This window comes from Jaculus jaculus, chromosome 10, assembly GCF_020740685.1.
Source record: "Jaculus jaculus isolate mJacJac1 chromosome 10, mJacJac1.mat.Y.cur, whole genome shotgun sequence".
Lineage (NCBI taxonomy): Eukaryota > Metazoa > Chordata > Mammalia > Rodentia > Dipodidae > Jaculus > Jaculus jaculus.
Genome location: NC_059111.1, coordinates 89,616,911 through 89,635,625, shown reverse-complemented (window position 1 = coordinate 89,635,625; position 18,715 = coordinate 89,616,911). Strand labels below are relative to the sequence as shown.

The following is an 18,715-nucleotide window of genomic DNA, read 5'->3' as shown; positions in this document are numbered from 1 at the left end:
CCGAGGTAGGAGCCGCACATGGGGCTCAGCCAGAGCTCTGGGAGGAAGAGGCTCCTCTGAGAAGTCCCTTCCCTGCACTGTGACTGGGCCCGGCAGAGCCAGCGCTGGCAAAACACTGTGGCCGAGTGCTTGGTGTCTCGTGCCATAGGGACTCAACACTTCTGGGAGACTGTGGGGAAGACGGAGTAAAAGGTCAAACCTCCGTCACTGAAAGAGCCGAAGCCCAGCTTAGAGCTAAAGTGAGACCCTACCTCGAGAAAACCAAAAAGAAAAGAAAAAAGGGCTAAAGTCTACCATGGGAAGTAACCAGAGGCTGCAGAGGAGAGGGGAGGGATGGGCGTAACTAAAGGACAGAAAGGGAAGCGGTGAGAGGTGCCACCAATGCATGCTTCAGCCACGTTGCATTAAGCCCGCTGCATTTTTTAAAAAATTTTTCTTTTGTTTATTCTTATTTATTTATTTGAGAGTGACACAGAGAGACAAAGAGGCAGAGAGAGAGAGAGAATGGGAAAGCCAGGCCCTCCAGCCTCTGCAAACGAACTCCAGATGCATGCACCCCCTTGTGCATCTGGCTAACGTGGGACCTGGGAAACTGAGCCTCGAATCAGAGTCCTTAGGCTTCACAGGCAAGCGCTCAACCACTAAGCCATCTCTCCAGCTCTGCGTTTTCTTTATAGAGACAGGAGGGGAGAAGTGGGGAGCAGGGATACCAAGGTCAAGAAAGAAGAGCTTATGGGTTCCAGAAGGCAGGTGGGACTCCGGGTTTCTACTTCAGCCCCTGAGACAGACCAGAACATGTGAACTGGACCAATGGGGAGATGCCCCAAATACAGTATTGATTCCTGAGAGCATCTACATCACTAGCTACTAGAAATTTCTACCAAGGCCACATTCTCTCAAGCAAATCTAGTTTGGACAGCCAACTATAATGTAATATGGCTCCCAGAAGTGATTAACAGAGACCTGTACATGATTTTCTGGCATTATTTATTTATTTATTTTAAATTTAATTTATTAGTTTTCTTTTCAGCAAATACAGGCAGTTTGGTACCATTGTTTAGGTTCATCCATGATTCTGGCATTTTTTTTGTTCTAACTTTTCTGGAGATTAAAAGTTGTAAGCCAGTCATGGAAAATACTAATAAAAATTTAAAAAAAAAATTTTAAAAAAGGTTATAAGCCAGAAATATTTTTAGGTAGAAGTGTGGCATATGCCAGTGATTTGGTTCCATTTCAGTCAAAGGAGAAGGACCAACTTAGGGTGTCCTCACTGAAATGCCCCTGGGAGAACTGGAAGGACCACAGCTCCTTAGGCCTCTTCTCTCACCATAGGGTAGAGGGAATGGTAAGAGCTTGGCTCTGGGGTTAAACAAACACAAAAAGGGCCCAGACCTGCCTTGCAGACAAACATCAGCTCATCAGGAGGTAGCTGGGCAGCTTTGACCACAGTAACAGAAGTAGGCTTATGGGAGGATTCCCCGACCCCTGGAAAGCATTCTAACTCTCTATACAGGACGTGCATTGTGGGACATTCTGGGGAAGACACAGGCCTTGCAGGAGTCTGAGGAAAAGTCAGGGCGCAACTCAAACCCGAGCGGTCACTGTTTCACAATGGCCAGAGCAAGAAGCAAGCAGCTGGGGAGAAAGAGGAGTGGAAGCGATACCAGTACCTGCGTTAGGATGATGTCTCGGCCCACCAGCACCAGAGCAGAGCTGATATGACCACCAGGCCTACAAGAGGCAAGGAGAATATGGGGGGTTCAGGGGCAGGGGATGGCTACAGCATGTCGAATGAGAGACAAGCACAGGGAGAGACCAGAGGATGTGAGGTGTGTGAAAAAGACACAAACACATGAACCCACCAGATAATGAAGATGAAGAAACACGGGGAAAAGAGAAAAGAATCAAAAGGTTAAAAACCATACAAGCTAGAGAGGTAGCGTTACTTCTCTGTCCCCCAAGCCTTGAGAAGAGCACAGTTCATCCTGCGGGCAGCCTGCAGAAGTGGCAAAACTGAATGGGTTAAGCAGCAGCCAGGTCCAAATGCGGCGGTGGGGCCAGGTTTCTCTCTTGGTATGTACCACTCATATCTCGTCGAGCAGAAGGTACCGGTATCTAGACCGTTCTCGAGAGTCACACACTCTGGAAAAGTGACACTGCAGAGTGCAGTGTGCTCCCTTGGGAGAAAAAGGAGGGAGCAGCAGAGATGCTTTTCCTCCGTCGCTCTGGGATGAGCCGCTCTTCAGCCAGGCCACCTGTCAGCCTTGCGAGACAAAATGCAGCACAAGCCAACGACGGAAACGGGCCAGATCTTTGACTGCCACAACTGAACTTGTAGGCGGTGACAGAAGTACCAGTTGTGCTGCTTGCAAAAGACGCAGGACCCACTGACGTAAACAAAGGGATACCTTCCTATGCAGACAAGTGATGGACTTGGCTTCGAAGTAGAAAAAAAAAAAAAAAATCAGGTCTGGCTTTGGAAATGTGGTCCCCAAGGTAAACAAATCTACGAGGCTCTGAGCCAGACTGTGGTGGCATAGGGTGGCTCGAAGAACTATGACCCTGGGGAAGAGCTGGAGATTCTACTGTCTTCATCCCAGGTGCCTGTCCTCTGCCACGAGGCTGAAGGCTACACACTACATCCTTAGTGCTATAGACTGAACTGCTGGAGATTTTCAGATATCCTTAAAGCAGATGGACTGTAAACTGAGGACTTACTCAAGAAGCACTCAAATCAGGCATGGTGGCGCACGCCTTTAATCCTAGCACCTGGGAGGCAGAAGTAGGAGGAGCACCGAGAGTTCAAGGCCACCCTGAGACTACATGGTGAATTCCAGGTCAGCCTGGGCTAAGAGTGAGCCCCTACCTTGAAAAACAAAACAGAAAAAGAAACACTCAAACTCCAGAGCCTCCAGTTAGTTAACCCCAAGGCAAGAACTCAACTAATACATATGAATAGAAATGTGCCAGTTAGGGCTGGAGAGATGGCTTAGCAGTTAAGGTGCTTGCCTACAAAGCCTAAGGACCCATGTTCGACTCTTCAGATCCCATGTAAGCCACATGCACAAAGTGACACAAGCAAGCAAGGTTGTACCTGCACACAAGTTGGTGCACGCATCTGGAGTTTGATTACGGTGACTGGGGGCCCTGGCATACCAACTCCCTCTCTTTCTCTCTCTCACACTCCCTCTCATAAAAAAAGGGGGCAGGGCTGGAGAGATGGCTTAGTGGTTAAGCGTTTGCCTGTGAAGCCTAAGGACTCAGGTTCAATTCCCCAGTACCCACGTTAGCCAGATGCACAAGGGGGTGCACACATCTGGAGTTCATTTGCAGTCGTTGGAGGCCCTAGCACGCCCATTCTCTCTCTCTCTCTATCTGCCTCTTTCTCTGTCTGTCACTCTCAAATAAATAAATAAAAATAAACAATTTTTTTTTAAAAAAAGGGAACAGTCTGTTGGGCTTGCCTCAAAAAAAAAAAAAATGTGCCAGTTGCTAAGAGATGAAGATAATTCTGTACACTTGGTAAATTATCCCTGTCATCCTGGAATATAACCCCAAGATATCTCCACTCTAATCCCTCAAAGAGCTAGGAACTAAAGGACCAAGGCTGTGGCTGGTCACGGACCCACCAATTCCCCCTCTGTGGACATCGAAATTTTTACTACCTCCAGCCCTGACCTTTATGTCCTGTGATACGTAGAACCCAGTGGATGAACACTAGCCTACAAAGAGATTATCTGCCTCCCACAACTCTAACAGCAACAATGGTTAACTCTAACAGGGTACTATGGGAAAACAGGACCGAACCATTTGCTGAGGTAGTAGAGCGCCATGAAGGTCTCACACTGTCAAGGTCCTTTGTGCATACCAAAGACACAGTGACAGTGGAGGAACAGTCTTGATATACAGAGGTAACAGGCACTTCCATGTAAGTGAAAAGATCCAGGATTCAACACCCCCCACTTTGGTTTCCAGCACAAGTAGTCATTGTGAGATGACTCCACAGCAAATCGACCTAGGCCTGACATTTCTGTCGGAGAAGCTACCTTCTCCATTCTCACCTCCTCGGAGTACCATGTCCCCTCATACTCAAGGGCCTCTACTTCCAAGTACCCTCTTGATGGGCCCACCCGTGAACACTGGAGTACCCGAGCCCTCCGCTGCTCCGGCTCGATCCGGCCTTTGGCTGTGGTTACCTTTTTGCTTTCAGAAAGCCTGAGTGGGTTCTCTTCAGCGTTCTCAGGAGAGCTGTCACGGTTTCCCTCCTCTTCGCCTCCTTTGCCCTCCTCTTCCCCTTTGAACTCTTCGAACTCCTCTGCCTGGTCTTTCGGTGCCATAGCTTCTTTAGGATCTGCCGGCTTCGTAGCCAGCACCTCCAACTTCTTGTTTTCCTCTTTTTCTTTCTGTTCTGCTTCCTCCATCTCTTTTCTTTCCTCCTCTTTTCGTAGCTCATCTAATTGATTTTGGCTGGCCTTGTAGTACAATACCACCTCCAGACTCTGCGGGGTGGAGGGAGGACAGGATGGGGCCCACTGCTCTCCTTATGACAGGTCTGTACTGTCTTCAGAAAACGACTTGCACCGCATCACAGTGCCGAGGTGCAGCACCAGGTTTCAGGACTGTAAGCTAAGCTTTCTGAGCACAATGTGGGGGGCTAACGCATCTATTTGGCCACCAGCCATTTCAAAGAGCCAATCATAATTCAAGATCCTCGGGCTCGCTGTCTCAACTCTTGCTTCCCGCCCTTCTTGAAGATTCCTAGCGCACCCAGTCCTCTGCCACTTACTGCTTTGAATAAATTCCTTTCTCTCCATCTAGTGGGTCTTCTCTTGGCCATATAACCCAGGAAGAAGCAGGACCCAAAACATGGACCTGGGCCAGTTGCTCAGCACTCTCCCCCTAACTTCTGGAAAAGAGTCCAAACTTCCTATGAAGACATAACTCCTCCACAGGCATGGTGGCACACGCCTTTAATCCCAGTACCCGGGAGGCAGAGGTAGGAGGATCACCAAGAGTTCCAGGCTACCCTGAGACTACATAGTGAATCCCAAGTCAGCCTGGGCTAGAGCAAGACCCTACCTTGAGTAAAAGAGAGTGAGTGTGTGTGTGTGTGTGTGTTTGAGAGAGAGAGAGAGAGAGAGAGAGAGAGAGAGAGAGAGAACTCCTATAACTACTTAGGGATCCCAGAAGCCTTTCTACAAATACCTTACCTGGCAGGAATGGTAGTGCCGAAGTTCTGTTTTGCTTTCCCCCAGGCCTTCTCCACCCACCTGCCTTTCTGGTGGCAACTCACCTCGGTACTATCTGGGCACATATTGGTCGCCCGTTTGTTTTTAACTCCATTGGCATTCTTGTTCATATTCTTATTGCCATTCTTGGCCCTGACATCTCTGTCAACAGGGGGCTTCTTCTCTCTGAGCTGGCGGAGCTCCTCCTGGCAGCACTGCAGCTGCCCCTCCAGCTGCTCCTGCACCATCAGAAGCCGCCCCTGCTCGTCCATGCTGGCCTGGTACTGCAGCTGCAGCTCCCGCAGCTTGGCCTGCAGTTCTTTGATCTGTTGGTAGTTGGGGTGCCAGTTACCCAGAATGGTCAGCCTAGGCCCTCCTTTGGTGGGCGGGGGGGGGGGAGGGGTCACTGCTTCACGAATCTTCCTGCTAATGTCCCACAGGGAAGTGGATAATTAAAAACAAAACAAGGGGCTGGAGAGATGGCTTAGAGGTTAAGCGCTTGCCTGCGAAGCCTAAGGACCCTGGTTCGAGGCTCGATTCCTCAGGACCCATGTTAGCCAGATGCACAAGGGGGCGCATGCGTCTGGAGTTTGTTTGCAGTGGCTGGAGGCCCTGGCGCGCCCGTTCTCTCTCTCTATCTCTCTCTGCCTCTTTCTCTCTATGTCTGTCACTCTCAAATAAATAAATAAAAATAACAATAAAAAACAAAACAAAACAAAACTTTGAGCCGGGCATGGTGGCACACTCCTTTAATCCCAGCACTCCGGAGGCAGAGGTAGGAGGATCGCTATGAGTTTGAGGCCAGCTAGAGTGAAACCATACTTTGGGGAAAAAAAAAAAGAAAAAAACAGCTGGGCATGGTGGCACACTGCTTTAATCCCAGCACTCCGGAGGCAGAGGTAGGAGGATTGCCATGAGTTTGAGGCCAGCTGGAGTGAAACCATACTTTGGGAAAAAGAAGAAAAAGAAAAAAACAGCTGGGCATGGTGGCACACGCCTTTAATCCAAGCACTTGGGAGGCAAAGGTAGGAGGATCACCATGAGTTCATAGGCCAGCCTGAGACTATATAGTGAGTTCCAGGTCAGCTAGGGCTAGTGAAACCCTACCTCAAAAAAACAAAATAAACTAAACAATAAAACTAAGCCTTTTAAACCGTTTTAAAAAATAGCTGTTCCCTAACTTGACATACCTGAAGACTTGCATCTAACAAGATCAAATAATGCTGAGTTAAATTACAGGTTTTACTATGACCAGTCTGAGGAATAACTACAGGTCAACAACCACTGCTGAACCTCAGGCATTCATTGTGTAATTATTTTTCCAGGAATTCTTACTTCACCCAGTCCATTCTCTGAGCGATGGAGTGACTTCAGGAGCTGTTGCATATGCCCAGCCTATACTGGAAACACAGGCAAGCTATAACCCGGCCCTCTGATCTCGGGTGTCGTCCCTGGCTGAGGACAGCCCAGCAGACACAGTCAGCACTGACCAACCCTGGCTCGTGTGGCCATCATTGTCAGGGTCTCTCCTTTTCCTCCCAGGTGTAAAGACAGTGAGTCCCTACTGGACTTTAAATCACCACTGGCCACAGCCCTGTTCTTGTAGTCCTAAATCTAGCTGGAGTGACAAGACAAATACACTCAAAATAATGAAAGAAACTGGCAAGTTAAAAAAAAAATACACCTCTTCAGAAGTGATATGAAGGTTGGGCGTGGTGGCACACGCCTTTAATTCCAGCACTCGGGAGGCAGAGGTAGGAGGATCGCCATGAGTTTGAAGCCAGCCTGTGACTACATAGTGAATTCCAGGTCAGCCTATATTCCAGGCCATAGTGAGACCCTATCTAAAAAAAAAAAACAAAAAAAAAAACCAATAAAATAAAAAGAAGTGATATAGGACACACAGCAAAACACAGACTAGAAGTGGCAAAAGGAAGAAGAGAATCATTCCAAGAAAGGAGCCTGGATGACCAGTAGTACCTCACAGCACAGTGGCCACTTGAGAGCTGTCCTTTGCCTGAGTAATGTCCATCAGCTGCAGTAGACTGCCCGGCCTCCTAGGATTCAGTGTCCCTGCCCTGCCCCCCCCCCCTCTTCGGTCTCTCTGAAATGGCTCCAGGGGCTCCCAGGAGAAACACTGGCGCCTGACAGCGGTTACCTCGTTCTTGTCATTCTGACAGGCTGCTGACTTCTCCAGGCTTTCCATGCACTCTTTGAGTTCTTTTTCACAGATGTCCAGTTCCTCCTTCAGGTCTCTCTGCTTGACCAGCAGTTTGTTCATCTGCTCTTGCAGCTGCCCGTGGTCCTCCTGGCTCACCTGGTACAGGGCCTGCACTGCCTGGAGCTTGACCAGCACCTTGGCCACCGTCTCCTCAAAGTGCTGCAGAAGGCGGGGAGCAATGACAGCACCCCCAAGAAGCACCTGACTTCTACGCGGTGCTTTTGCTAGGCCCTTCCCTAGATGCAAACAGTGGCTACAAGGATCTGGAGCTGCCCGTGGGGATACCCGATTGCTTCCCATAAAGAGCACCCTGGCAGGTTGATGGTCCTCAGTCCCTGTCCAGATGAGGCACCTCTGTCAGAGAGCACTGAGGTTAGGGACAGGAAGTAGGGCCGCCGTGGACAGAGTCCTAACTTGCTTCCGGAAGTCTCCTAGGTGAGCTCTGACACTATTCCCATCTCATTTTGTGCCCTTCCCCTGCAAGTGCTTCTCTTATACAAGATAGGAGGAGCCTGTCTTTCCCCTTGCGCCCTGTCACCTGACAGTGGTTACCTCGATGTCTTCAGGCTCAGCCGGGTCTTCAACAATACTGCTGCTTGCGTAACTCTTGTAGTAGACGTCCGAGCCACTAGGACTGCCGTAACTTTTCTTATTGGCAATGCTGCTGCCGCTGCCCGAGTGGTAACTCTTCTGGTAGGCCTCGTTGGCGCTGGTGCTGCTGTCATAGCTCTTGAGGAGGCTTTCGTTGCTGGCCTGAGTGCTCACATAACTCTTCTGGTAGCCTTCGTTTTCCTCAATGGTACTGTCGTAGCTCCTCTGGAAGTTTTCGCTGCTGGGGACTGTGCTGTCTAGGTTCTTCCTGTAGGACTCAAGGCTCATCTTGATGGTGGGGGACTGCATCTTGAGCAACTGCATCTCTTCCATGCAGAGCTGCAGATCAGCCTGCAGCCTCTTCCGCTCCTCCAGGAGCCGCCCATGCTCCTGTTGCAGCAGCTCCTGCTCCTTCTGACTGGCGCTGTACAGCGTCTGCAGAGCCTGCAGCTGGCTCATGAGCACCTTAGACTGGTACAGGGTGGAGGAGGCAGGAAATACCATCACTACTCTGAGGTATTTCTTAGCTGCCCCTCTCCCAGGGCAGATTTGAGTTTGCATCTGAGAGAAGTGCACACCCATACGTCAGTTTCCTGCTCATATTGGGAAAGTCTCCCCACAGCAAAGGCTCTGTGATTACAGAGCTCCCATTTCTGTCCCCTCTCCGGCACATCCCTTTTCTTGAAGCAGTCTAAGTGGGTCTCAAGAACACCCTGGCCCTATCCCTCCCTCTTCTCAGCCTGATGTACCCATTATCCTGACCTGTAGGCTCAGCCCTCTCCACCCCTAACGCTGAAATCCGCCTAGCTGCAGCGTGTGTGTGTGTGTGTGTGTGTGTGTGTGTGAGTTCTTTCCTCAGAAGATGCATGCTTGGAATCAGTGGCCTGCTGTGCACTAGCTCCTATACCGCCTGCCGTCATTTGGCATTTAGTCATGATCCCAGGCTTTTTGGCTGCTGATGCCCAGATGAAATCTTTTTGGTGAAGACAATAGATTATGCCTAGTTCCTGGTTCCTGTGGTATCCAGGTTTTCAGTGTGGAGATCTGTGGCCATGGGAGGACTCATTCTCCGTTTGGATTTCTGTCATCTCCTTGTCCAGGCAAATATTTAAATAGGGAAAGTCAGCCTACACTGAAACTACCTGCCTGCTCCCCCGTACTTATGCTGAGTGAGACCTGGGATCAGATGTGTCCCTTACCAATAGACGTGTATGTTTCTGCCTGCATTGCCTCATATTCAAGACCAGTCAGGTGATACTTGAGACACACATTGATTTTTCTGATTTAACCCCTGTGTCCTGGCTTTGTTATTGCTGTCAGAGTCCCACGTAAGACAGAGGGCAGGATCATGAACCTAACTGCTAACTGTGCTTCTCATGGAGATGAATAGGCCCAGATTTGCCCCAAAAAGCCTCAAAAGGTTATCAACTTTGAAAAGAGAGAATGTATTTTTCAGTTCATAAGAAAAGGATACAAAACCAACACAAGCTTGGCATCCCACATCTTGAAAATACCATGTTGAAGGGACTGAGTCCCGTGTTCAGACATGGACTCCTGGGCTGCCCACGCTGTTCTAGGTGCTGGCAGTACGTCATCTATTAGGACTAAATCATTCCACGATCTTAAAAGCCAAACCACCTGAGCGAAGGCCACGCGAGGCCACAGCTTATTGGAGCCCATGGAGCTCCTGGCTATGAAGGGCAGGGCTCTAGCCTCACTTTGCTCCTAGCCAAACAGGCCTCCCTGAGTCTGGCCCTGGCACAGAGCCCCTATTCCTTGCCACACTGCTGGGCGCAGGAGAACCGTCTCTCTCCCTCTTTCTATAGTTACCTTGCTCTCAGAAGACTTTGAGGACTTAGGCCCCTTGGCATCCTCAGAGTTCCTCAACACTTGCTGGAAATTAGTGTCTTGGAAATCTCGCAGCTCTCTGTGAGCCTCTAACTGTTCCCTTAACACACACTCTTGATTCTGGATCAGTTTCTTTTGCTCCTCCTGCATGTTTTGGTAGAGCAGCTGCAGTTCGCACAGATCTTGCAACTTTGCAAACAACTCCTGACTCTGAGTTGAGCAGAGGAAGGAAAAGTGGCGGTTAAAGGGAAAGCCCACTAAAAGGTTGGGCCCCGGGCTGGAGAGAGATGGCTTAGCGGTTAAACGCTTGCCTGTGAAGCCTAAGGACCCCAGTTCAGGGCTCGATTCCCCAGGACCCACGTTAGCCAGATGCACAAGGGGACGCACACGTCTAGAGTTGGTTGCAGTGGCTGGAGGCCCTGGCGCGCCCATTCTCTCTCTCTCTCTCTCTCTCTCTCTCTGCTTCTTTCTCTCTCTCTGTCACTCAAATAAATTTTAAAAAATAAAGAAAAAGGTTGGGCCCCTCCTGCACCTCATTCCTGTTGGGCCCCATCTCTGTGTTGGCTTCCCATAGCCCCCCAGAGGACAGGGGCTCTTTCTGCGGAGACCTGCTAGTTGAATAGCAATGGGTCCTTACGCGCGTGCGTGTTTCATAGTTGACAAAGTGCCTTCAGGTGCTCTTCCTCCAGATGGACTAAATATCTAAATCTGAAAAACTGCCCAGATTTTTTAAGAATACAAAATGTATTTTAAGATTTAAAGCCCTTAGGAGGAAAAGTCCAAATCAGCCCTATGGAACTGTTTCGGTGTGGGGAGATTGGAGAGAAAGAAAGGAATGGCTGGGCAGGAAAGGAAAATGTTCACTGCCCACCATTTTGTTTTTCCCAGGGACAGATACACCTGGGGAAGCTTCTCAAGGCAGCTGCGCCTTGAGCAGAGGCCTCGCCCTGGCCAGTGGGTACCTTAGGCAGGAGGCCGCTTTTGGGCAGCGGGAAGGTGAGCCTGTGCAGCTCTTCCTGCAGCTGGCCCTGCTCCTCCTGCAGCCTCCTCTGGTCCTCCAGGAGCTCGCACTGCTCCATCTGCAGTTGCCCCATCTGCTTCTGCGTGGCTTTGAACTTGTTCTGCAAGTCTGTCAGCTTGGCCAGCAGCGCCTCACACTGGATGGGAAGGGGTGCATGGGGCGCGGTTACTCTGCAAGGCGCACGGCTGACAGCCAGCGGAGCACCTGTGTGCACCTGCCTCCTGCCACTCCTGGGGGTTGCCCTCGTCACCCTGGACTGATCTCCCTGTGCAGAGCAGCCTCATGCTAAGGCGGAGCACAGCAGGCCCCTCTTTCAGCAGGCGACTCTGCGCCGCCAATGGCTGTGCTCTAAGAGTGAGAAGAGAAGGCGTGCTGTTAATGCAACCCTCTCTTCCCTCCTTCCCACCTTCCTGTTCTCTGGCCCTGTAGCATGCTATTTTCCTACTCTATAGGACTCCAGCTCAGCCACTCGAAGGGTCAATTGTTTTGGACCTAATTTTATGCTCTTTATCAATAAAAGCTTGATTTTATTCTGATTTCTCTCTCTTTCATTTTTTGTTTTTTTTTTTTTTGAGGTAGGGTCTCACTGTAGCTCAGACTGACCTGGAATTCACTATGTAGTCTTAGGGTGGCCTTGAACTCATGGTGATCTTCCTACCTCTGCTTCCCAAGTGCTGGGATTAAAGGGGGAGTGCCACCACACCCAGCCTTATAATCATTTCTTAAAACCTTTGGAGAAGGGCTGGAGGGATGGCTTAGCGGTTAAGGTGTTTGCCTGCAAAGCCAAAGGACCCAGGTTTGATTCCCCAGGATCCACATTAGCCAGATGCACAAGGGGGATGCACGCATCTGGAGTTTGCAGTGGCTGGAGGCCCTAGAGCACCCATATTCTCTCTCTCTCTCCCCAACTCCGCCTTTCACTGTCAAATAAATTAATTAAAAAGTTTTAAAAAACCCTTTGGAGAAGTATCAGCTATTGCTTAATTTAGGTTAAGACTAAATTACCTCATGATTCCAAAAAGCAAATCTAATATCAAATGAAATCGCAATGCTGCCCTATGACCGTAGGGAAGGCTAGCTTCATCCCCTACCATGTCTCTCGTTCTAAAGTCGCTTCTAAAGTGCACTCCTAAACTGAGGGACTCGAAGGAGGGGAGAAAAACGAGCCTGGCAATCGAAAAGCTTCCCAGTCCTCTGTCTATTGGCAGAGGCAATAGCCCCTGAGCATTCTCGCAAAGTGTGACTATCTCCCCCATCTCCCAACTCGTTCGCGCCTTTTCTCAAACACAAGCAAACAAACGACCTCTACCCCTCAAAACAAAAACAGAAAAACACTAGCATCCTATTCAATTTGAACAGGGCAAATTTTAAGCCTTGGGAATTTACTTCGAGTTACAGACTAGATCCTCCATGAGCCCTCTGGGCACAGACCATACCCCTAAAAAGAACATTCGCAATTTGCTTAGAAAACCGGCCCCCCTCTTCTCAGCTCCGACAGTAGCAACAGCTATGCGTGAGGGTCCATGCGTATGCTCCTCTCCACGAATAACCAGCCGTCACCAGTCATCATACCAAGGTGCGAATGTATCCACGCATGGCGATGTCTCTAAAACAGTCAGGTGTTCAGACTAGGATCCAGATGGACTGATCTACTGAGCTGTGGCTCTGGCTCAAAGTCAAGATCAAGGCAAACTCTTTTAAGGACAGCCCACATGGGTTTACCTCTGTCTCCTGCGGTTGGGTGACCTCACTCCTTGCCTCTACATCTCCTGTGTCCAGGGAAGGTGCCAGAAGCGCTTAGCAACCGGCACTACAATTACCTTGTTGCTGGTGCACTTTCCCTTGTCTTCCGGCTGGCTGGTTTTAAGCTGCTGCAGTTCCATCTGGCAGAGCAGGAGGTCCTCCTCCAGCTGGTCGTACATGTGCTTCTGCCGCTCCAGCTCATCCTTGCTGGCCTCGTACAGCCCCTTCATCTCCTGAAGCTCAACTTGAATCCCTGCGTTCTGGGCAGGGGGCGCCGAGCCATCACCCCAGGTGCACCTACTGCCCTACGCTCTGCTGTTTTCTCTTGGGTAGGGACCAGCGGAGGGATGTGTCCTCCCCTGTCCTTTCCAGCCCTGATTTCATCCCAGCCAGGAAGGCTCAAGATAGTTAATCCTTAACAGGTTTGACACCCTGACCTTATGATAGACTTCCTTTTGAGAGAGGTAGGAAGGAAAGAAGCTTCCTTTCTATAGGCTAATTTTCTCATTTAAAATGAGGGGCTGCAGAGATGGCTCAGCGGTTAAGGGGATTCACTACGGAGCCTAATGACCCAAGTTCGATTTCCCCAGTATACACGTGAAGCCAGCTGCACAAAGTGGCACATACATCTGGAGTCTGTTTGCAGTGACTGGACGCCCTGGTGTGCCCATCTGTCTCTTCTATCTGTCTCTACTTGCAAATAGACAAACAAAATATTAAGAAAAAAATAGGGCTGGAGAGATTGCTTAGTGCTTAAGGCACTTGCCTGCGAACCCATGTTCGACTCTCTAGGTGCCGTGTAAGCCAGACGCACAAGGTGACGTGAGCATGCAATGTCACATATGTGCACAAGGTGGCACACGTGTCCACAGTTCAATTACAGTGGCATGCCAATTCTCGCTCTCTCTCATTCCCTCTCATACAAAAAGGGGGGAGGGGGAGCAGTCTGTTAGGCTTGCCTCAAAAAAAAAAAAAAAAAAGTAAATGAAAGGAAAGGAAAGGAAGCCGTGACTGTCTCAGTATCGGTCCTCTCCTCGTACCTCTCCAGCCCAGCTGATGGCAGACCCTCCGCACCGCTCCCTCGGGCCTCAGTCCCGTGCTCGCCCTCGCACGCCTCGCTGCCTGGCTCGGCTCCCCTCGCCTGGGCCTCCTTTTACCTTCTCATTGCTCTCGCGCAAGCAGTTCACCATGTCCCGGAGGCGCTGCATCTCCGCCTCGTGGCAGCGCAGCTCCTCCTGCAGCTGGCACTGCATTTCCATCAGCCTGTCCTTCTCGCTCGTGACGCTCTGGTGCTGCAGCTGCAGCTTCTGGAACCTGCCCTGCAACTCCTGCATGCGGGGTGCAGGGGCGTGGGTGACCTCACTCGCTCCTGGCCCTCTCAGCCACGACCGGGCTGTGAATTTACTGCCCCCTGCCCGTGTCCTCTCATCTATAGCAGCGCCTGAAGTGGCCCGGGTCTTCACCGGTGGTGTTTTGTAGGTAATGAGAGGAGTGAGTGTTTTGTTTTTTTTTTCTTTTCTTTTTGGTTTATTAATTTAATTCAGATAGAGTCTCATGCAATCCAGGCTGCCTCAAACTTGACATGTAGCCGGGGCAGTCCGTGAATTCCCAATCCTTCTGCCTTTACCTCCCGAGTGTGCCACCACACTTAGCTCAAACTTTCTTTCTTTCTTTCTTTTTTTTTTTTTCAAAGTTGTGTCTCACTGTAGCCCAGGTTGACCTAGAACTCACTCTGTAGTCCCAGGCTGTCCTTGAACTCACAGAGATTCTCCTACCACTGCCTCCCAAGTGCTGGGATTAAAAGGTGTGCACCACCACACGCAACTCTTTTTTTTTTTCCTTTTGGACTGGGAGTTGAATCTAGAGCCTCATGCATATAGTAGGCAAGCACTCTACCACTGAGCTTATCCCCAGCCTTGGAGTTAATTTCGGCTCCTGTTCATCATCCCTCAAACCTCAGACCCAGGTTTTTCTTTAATGAGAGAGAGAGAGAGAATTGGCGCACTAGAGCCTCCAGCCACTGCAGTCAAACTCCAGACATGTGCGCCCCCTTGTGGGCATGTGTGACTTTGCATGCTTGCATCACCTTGTGCGTCTGGCTTATGTGGGATCTGGACACTTGAACCTGGGTCCTTAGGCTTTGCGGACAAGCGCCTTAACTGCTAAGCCATCTCTCCAGCCCGAGACCCATGTCTTTAGTCCCTCAGCTGTGCCTTCACCTCCAGCGGGTTTACCTTCTCGCTCTGGGCCTCTGTGACTCTGGTGACGTGGAGCTGCCGGAGTTCGTTCTGAAGCTGCACCTGCACCTTCAGAAGCTCCGTCTGCTCATCCTGGCTAGCATCGTACTTTTGCTGCAGGGCACAGAGCCTGGTCTTGAGCTCCTCGTTCTGTGGCAAGGGAGGGCACGGGTAGAACACTTACTCTCAAGAAGCCGCAGACCCTTTCCAGGTCACTTTGGTACTTTGGTCACTTTCAGGCACTGAGGACTTGAGAAGCTCCCTGGATCTATGGTTTGGCTTCTTCCGTGAGGCAGACACTCAACAGTGACCATTTCTAGAACGCCATGCCATGTGGCTTCTATAACTGGTTTCCAGTAAGCTGAGCTAGTCAGGCAAGAGTCGGTGGAGTACAGCCTCGCTCCTGGTACCCAGCCTCCCTGGAGGCAGCCTTTTTGCCCTCCCAGCTGCCTCCCCCAGCAGCGTTTACCTGGTTGACGTTGTGGCAGGTCTGAAACCGGAGCACCTCATTCTGGGCACACTTGAGCTCCCTCTGCAGCCGCCTGTGCTCCTCCTCACTGACCCGGCGATGATGGTGTAGCTCCTGCAGCTCACAGCATAGTTCCTTACACTGTGGGAAATGGGGCGGGAGGTTCATTTACCATCAGTACCACGTGCGGCTCACAAGCAGGACTGGGAAACTATGTCACAGTCAGGTGTCACTCGACAACAGAGACTCCAACTGAGAAATGTGTCACTTGGCTATTGGATCGTTGTATGAACACGAAAGCATATACTAGAGTATTTGTACACAAACTTGAGACAATAGAAGCCAGGCGTGGTGGCATATACCTTTAATCCCAGCATGTGGGAGGTGGAGGTAGGAGTATCACTGTGAGTTCTAGGCCAGCCTGAGACTACATATGGATTCCAGGTCAGCCTGGGCTAGAGAGAGACCCTACCTCAAAAAATTAAAAAAAAAAAAAAAGACCTGCTATTCACCTAAACTGTATGGCGTGTGCACGTGTGTGTGTGTGCACGTGTGTGTGTGTGTGTGGCTGGTCTTTTGCTCAACAGCATGAGATGGAATCAAGCTAAAAAGAAAATGATGCCTTTAAGAGACAGAGATAAACATGCGATATTTGAGGCTGTAACATGGCATGCTGTTTTAGGGTTAATGTGTATTGTTTCTGTAAGTAGAAAGAATATAGTAACAATAACAATAATATGTAAAATAACGCAGTTACTTATTATCAAGCCCTGGGACTGGGCATAATTGTTTGTGCTATAATCTTACACAATTGGCAGCATGGTGGATTTGTAAGAAACATGCTACACTACTTTACTAGGTAAGAAGAACTCCAATTACCCCATTATATCTTGTGGAACCACTACCATGCATCCAGTCCATTTTTTTTTATTGCCAAGTATGTTTTTATTTATTTACAAGCACAGAGAGAAGAGAGACAGACAGACACAGAAAGAATGGGTGTGCCAGGACCTCTAGCCACTGCAAATGAACTCCAGTGCTGGAGAGATGGCTTAGCACTTAAGGCAGTTGCCTGCAAAGCCAAAGGACTTTGGTTCGATTCCCCAGGACGTAAGCCAGATGTATAAGGTGGGACATGCATCTGAAGTTCGTTTGCAGTGGCTGGAGACCCTGGTACACCCATTCTCTCTCTCTTTTTCTGCCTCTTTCTCTCTCTCAAATAAATAAATTAATTAATTAAAAATATGAACTCCAGATACAGGCACCACTTTCTACATCTAGCTTTACATGGGTACTGGGGAATCAAACTTAGGTTGTTAGGCTTTGCAGGCAAGTGCCTTAGCTGCTGAGCCATTGTTCCAGTCCCCAGTCCATTTTTTGTTATGTGTATATGTGTGTGTGGTCTGCATATGTGAGTAGATATATGTGGGGGGGATATGGGGTGTGGAGGCCAACAGTCAACAACAGGTGTCCTCCTCAGCTGCTCTTCACCTCCTTTGAGACAGGAGCTGTCACTGAACCTAGAGCTCACTGGTTCAGCTAGAGCAGTCAGCCAGTGAGGCCCGGGGATTCCCTGTGTCATGGTTTGATTCAAGTGTCCCCCCAAAACTTACATATTCTGAATGCTAGTCTCCCCAGCTGAAGGCAATTGGAAATTAAAGCCTCCTGGAGGCAGTGTATTGTAGGGGCGGGCTTATGGGTGTGATGGCCAGCTCCCCCTTGCTAGTGTTTGGCACACTCTCCTGTTCCTGTTGTCCACCTTATGTGGGTCAGGGGGTGATGTCCACCCTCTGCTCATGCTGTTGTTTTCGCTGGCAGCATGGAGCTTCCCCATGGAGCCTGTAAGCCAAAATAAACCTTCCCCCCCCCCACGACAAGCTGCTCTTGGTTGGGCGATTTCTACCAGCAATGCAAACCCTGTTTCCATTTTCCCAGAGCTAGAATTACAGGAGTGAGCCACCTACCTGCCTGGCTTTCCCATGGGTTCTAGAAATCCACACTCAGGACCTTGCACTTCTGTGGCAGTGTTTTACCCACTGACCCACCTCTTTAGCCCTGCCTCCCCCCCATTTTTTATTGACATATCATCACACGACATATAACTGTATTTACATCAGGCAGGCTACAAAGATCCTAGATAGTATCTCCTGCCCTGGCCCTGTGCCCACCACAGACCAGAAGAAGGTAAGAGAGACGGTAGGAGGGGTCCGCCTCCCTTCTCCTGCAGCCCACCTTGTCCTGCATGCTCTGCACCTGCTCCTCGGCCCCCAGTAGCTGCTGGCGCAGCAGCTCCATTTCAGGATCAGGCTCTAGGAAATCCATTTCTGAAGTCTGAGACTCTGTTGACATCATACTCCTTAGCGTCTGGGACTCCAACCACATCTCTGTTGCTCTTCGTGTCCTGTTGGGAGGAGTTATGTTGGGAGCTCTGCCTCTATCACCAGCTAGTGGGTACAGGCCTGATGCTTTCAGTTTAGGCCAAAGCAGGAAAGAGCCTTTTAGTGTACTTCACTTTTTATAGTGCTTAGAAGATTTCAGGAAGCCTCCAGTGCTTTTCCGGGCAAAGGTGGTTTGGGCTTTGGGATAGCCTAAGAGGACTGACTCCCTAGGTTTCAAGACTGAGCCTGGCATGAAGCCAGTTCCAACCCAGAGGTTTAGTGTCATTAGACTGGATCCCATAGGTGTGGACAACAGAGGCATATTTCTTCTGTTCTAAGTACATCAGGGCAAACTAGACTTCAATAACAAGGATAGAAGAAAACGGGCTGGAGAGATGGCTCAGCAGTTAAAGGTGCTTACTTGCAAAGCCTGATGGCCCACATTCAGTTTCCAAGGGCACACATAAAACCAGATGCACAGAGTGGCACATGGGTCTGGAACTCGTTTGCAGGGGCAAGAAGCCCTGGTGTCAACCCACTCACTCTCTCAAATAAATAAAATATTTTTAAGAAAACTATTTTTATTAATTAGAGAGAGAAGGTGAGAGAGAGAGAGAGAAAGAGAATGGGTACTCCAGGGCTTCTAGCCACTGCAAATGAACTCCAGAGGCATGTGCCCCCTATTTTTTTTAAAGTATTTTATTTAGGGCTAGAGAGATGGTTTAGTGGTTAAGGCACTTGCCTATGAAGCCTAAGGACCCAAGTTCGATTCCCCAGGACCCACATAAACCAGATGCACAAGGGGGCACCTGCATCTGGAGTTCGTTTGCAGTGGCTGGAGACCCTGATGCACCATTCTCTGTCTCTCTGCCTCTTCTCCTCTCTCTCCCCCTTCCTCCCCCCCCCCCTCAAATAAGTAAAGAAATAAAATACTTTAAAAAATAGAAGAAAACTAAATTTTAGAGCTCACTCAAGTGCA

At 49.7% G+C, this 18,715-nt stretch overlaps 1 protein-coding gene across 6 annotated transcripts in view; it reads right to left on the bottom strand.

The window, feature by feature from the left end:
• The window catches only part of Ccdc136 (coiled-coil domain containing 136), a 40,686-nt gene that overhangs the window by 3,224 nt on the left and 18,747 nt on the right, over positions 1-18,715 (bottom strand). For 3 of the 6 annotated variants that reach the window (XM_045161036.1, XM_045161039.1, XM_045161038.1), the window contains exons 7-17: positions 17,591-17,759; positions 15,359-15,499; positions 14,887-15,039; positions 13,810-13,980; positions 12,730-12,912; positions 10,851-11,045; positions 9,871-10,098; positions 8,002-8,511; positions 7,387-7,608; positions 5,294-5,554; positions 4,197-4,499 (exon numbers count right to left, since the gene is read on the bottom strand). In XM_045161036.1, coding sequence (XP_045016971.1) covers positions 4,197-4,499; positions 5,294-5,554; positions 7,387-7,608; positions 8,002-8,511; positions 9,871-10,098; positions 10,851-11,045; positions 12,730-12,912; positions 13,810-13,980; positions 14,887-15,039; positions 15,359-15,499; positions 17,591-17,759 — 2,536 coding nt within the window. Of the gene's footprint in view, positions 1-1,670; positions 1,778-4,196; positions 4,500-5,293; positions 5,555-7,386; positions 7,609-8,001; positions 8,512-9,870; positions 10,099-10,850; positions 11,046-12,729; positions 12,913-13,809; positions 13,981-14,886; positions 15,040-15,358; positions 15,500-17,590; positions 17,760-18,715 lie in introns of all 6 variants that reach the window. The other 3 variants (XM_045161037.1, XM_045161040.1, XM_045161041.1) reach the window with 3 other exon arrangements.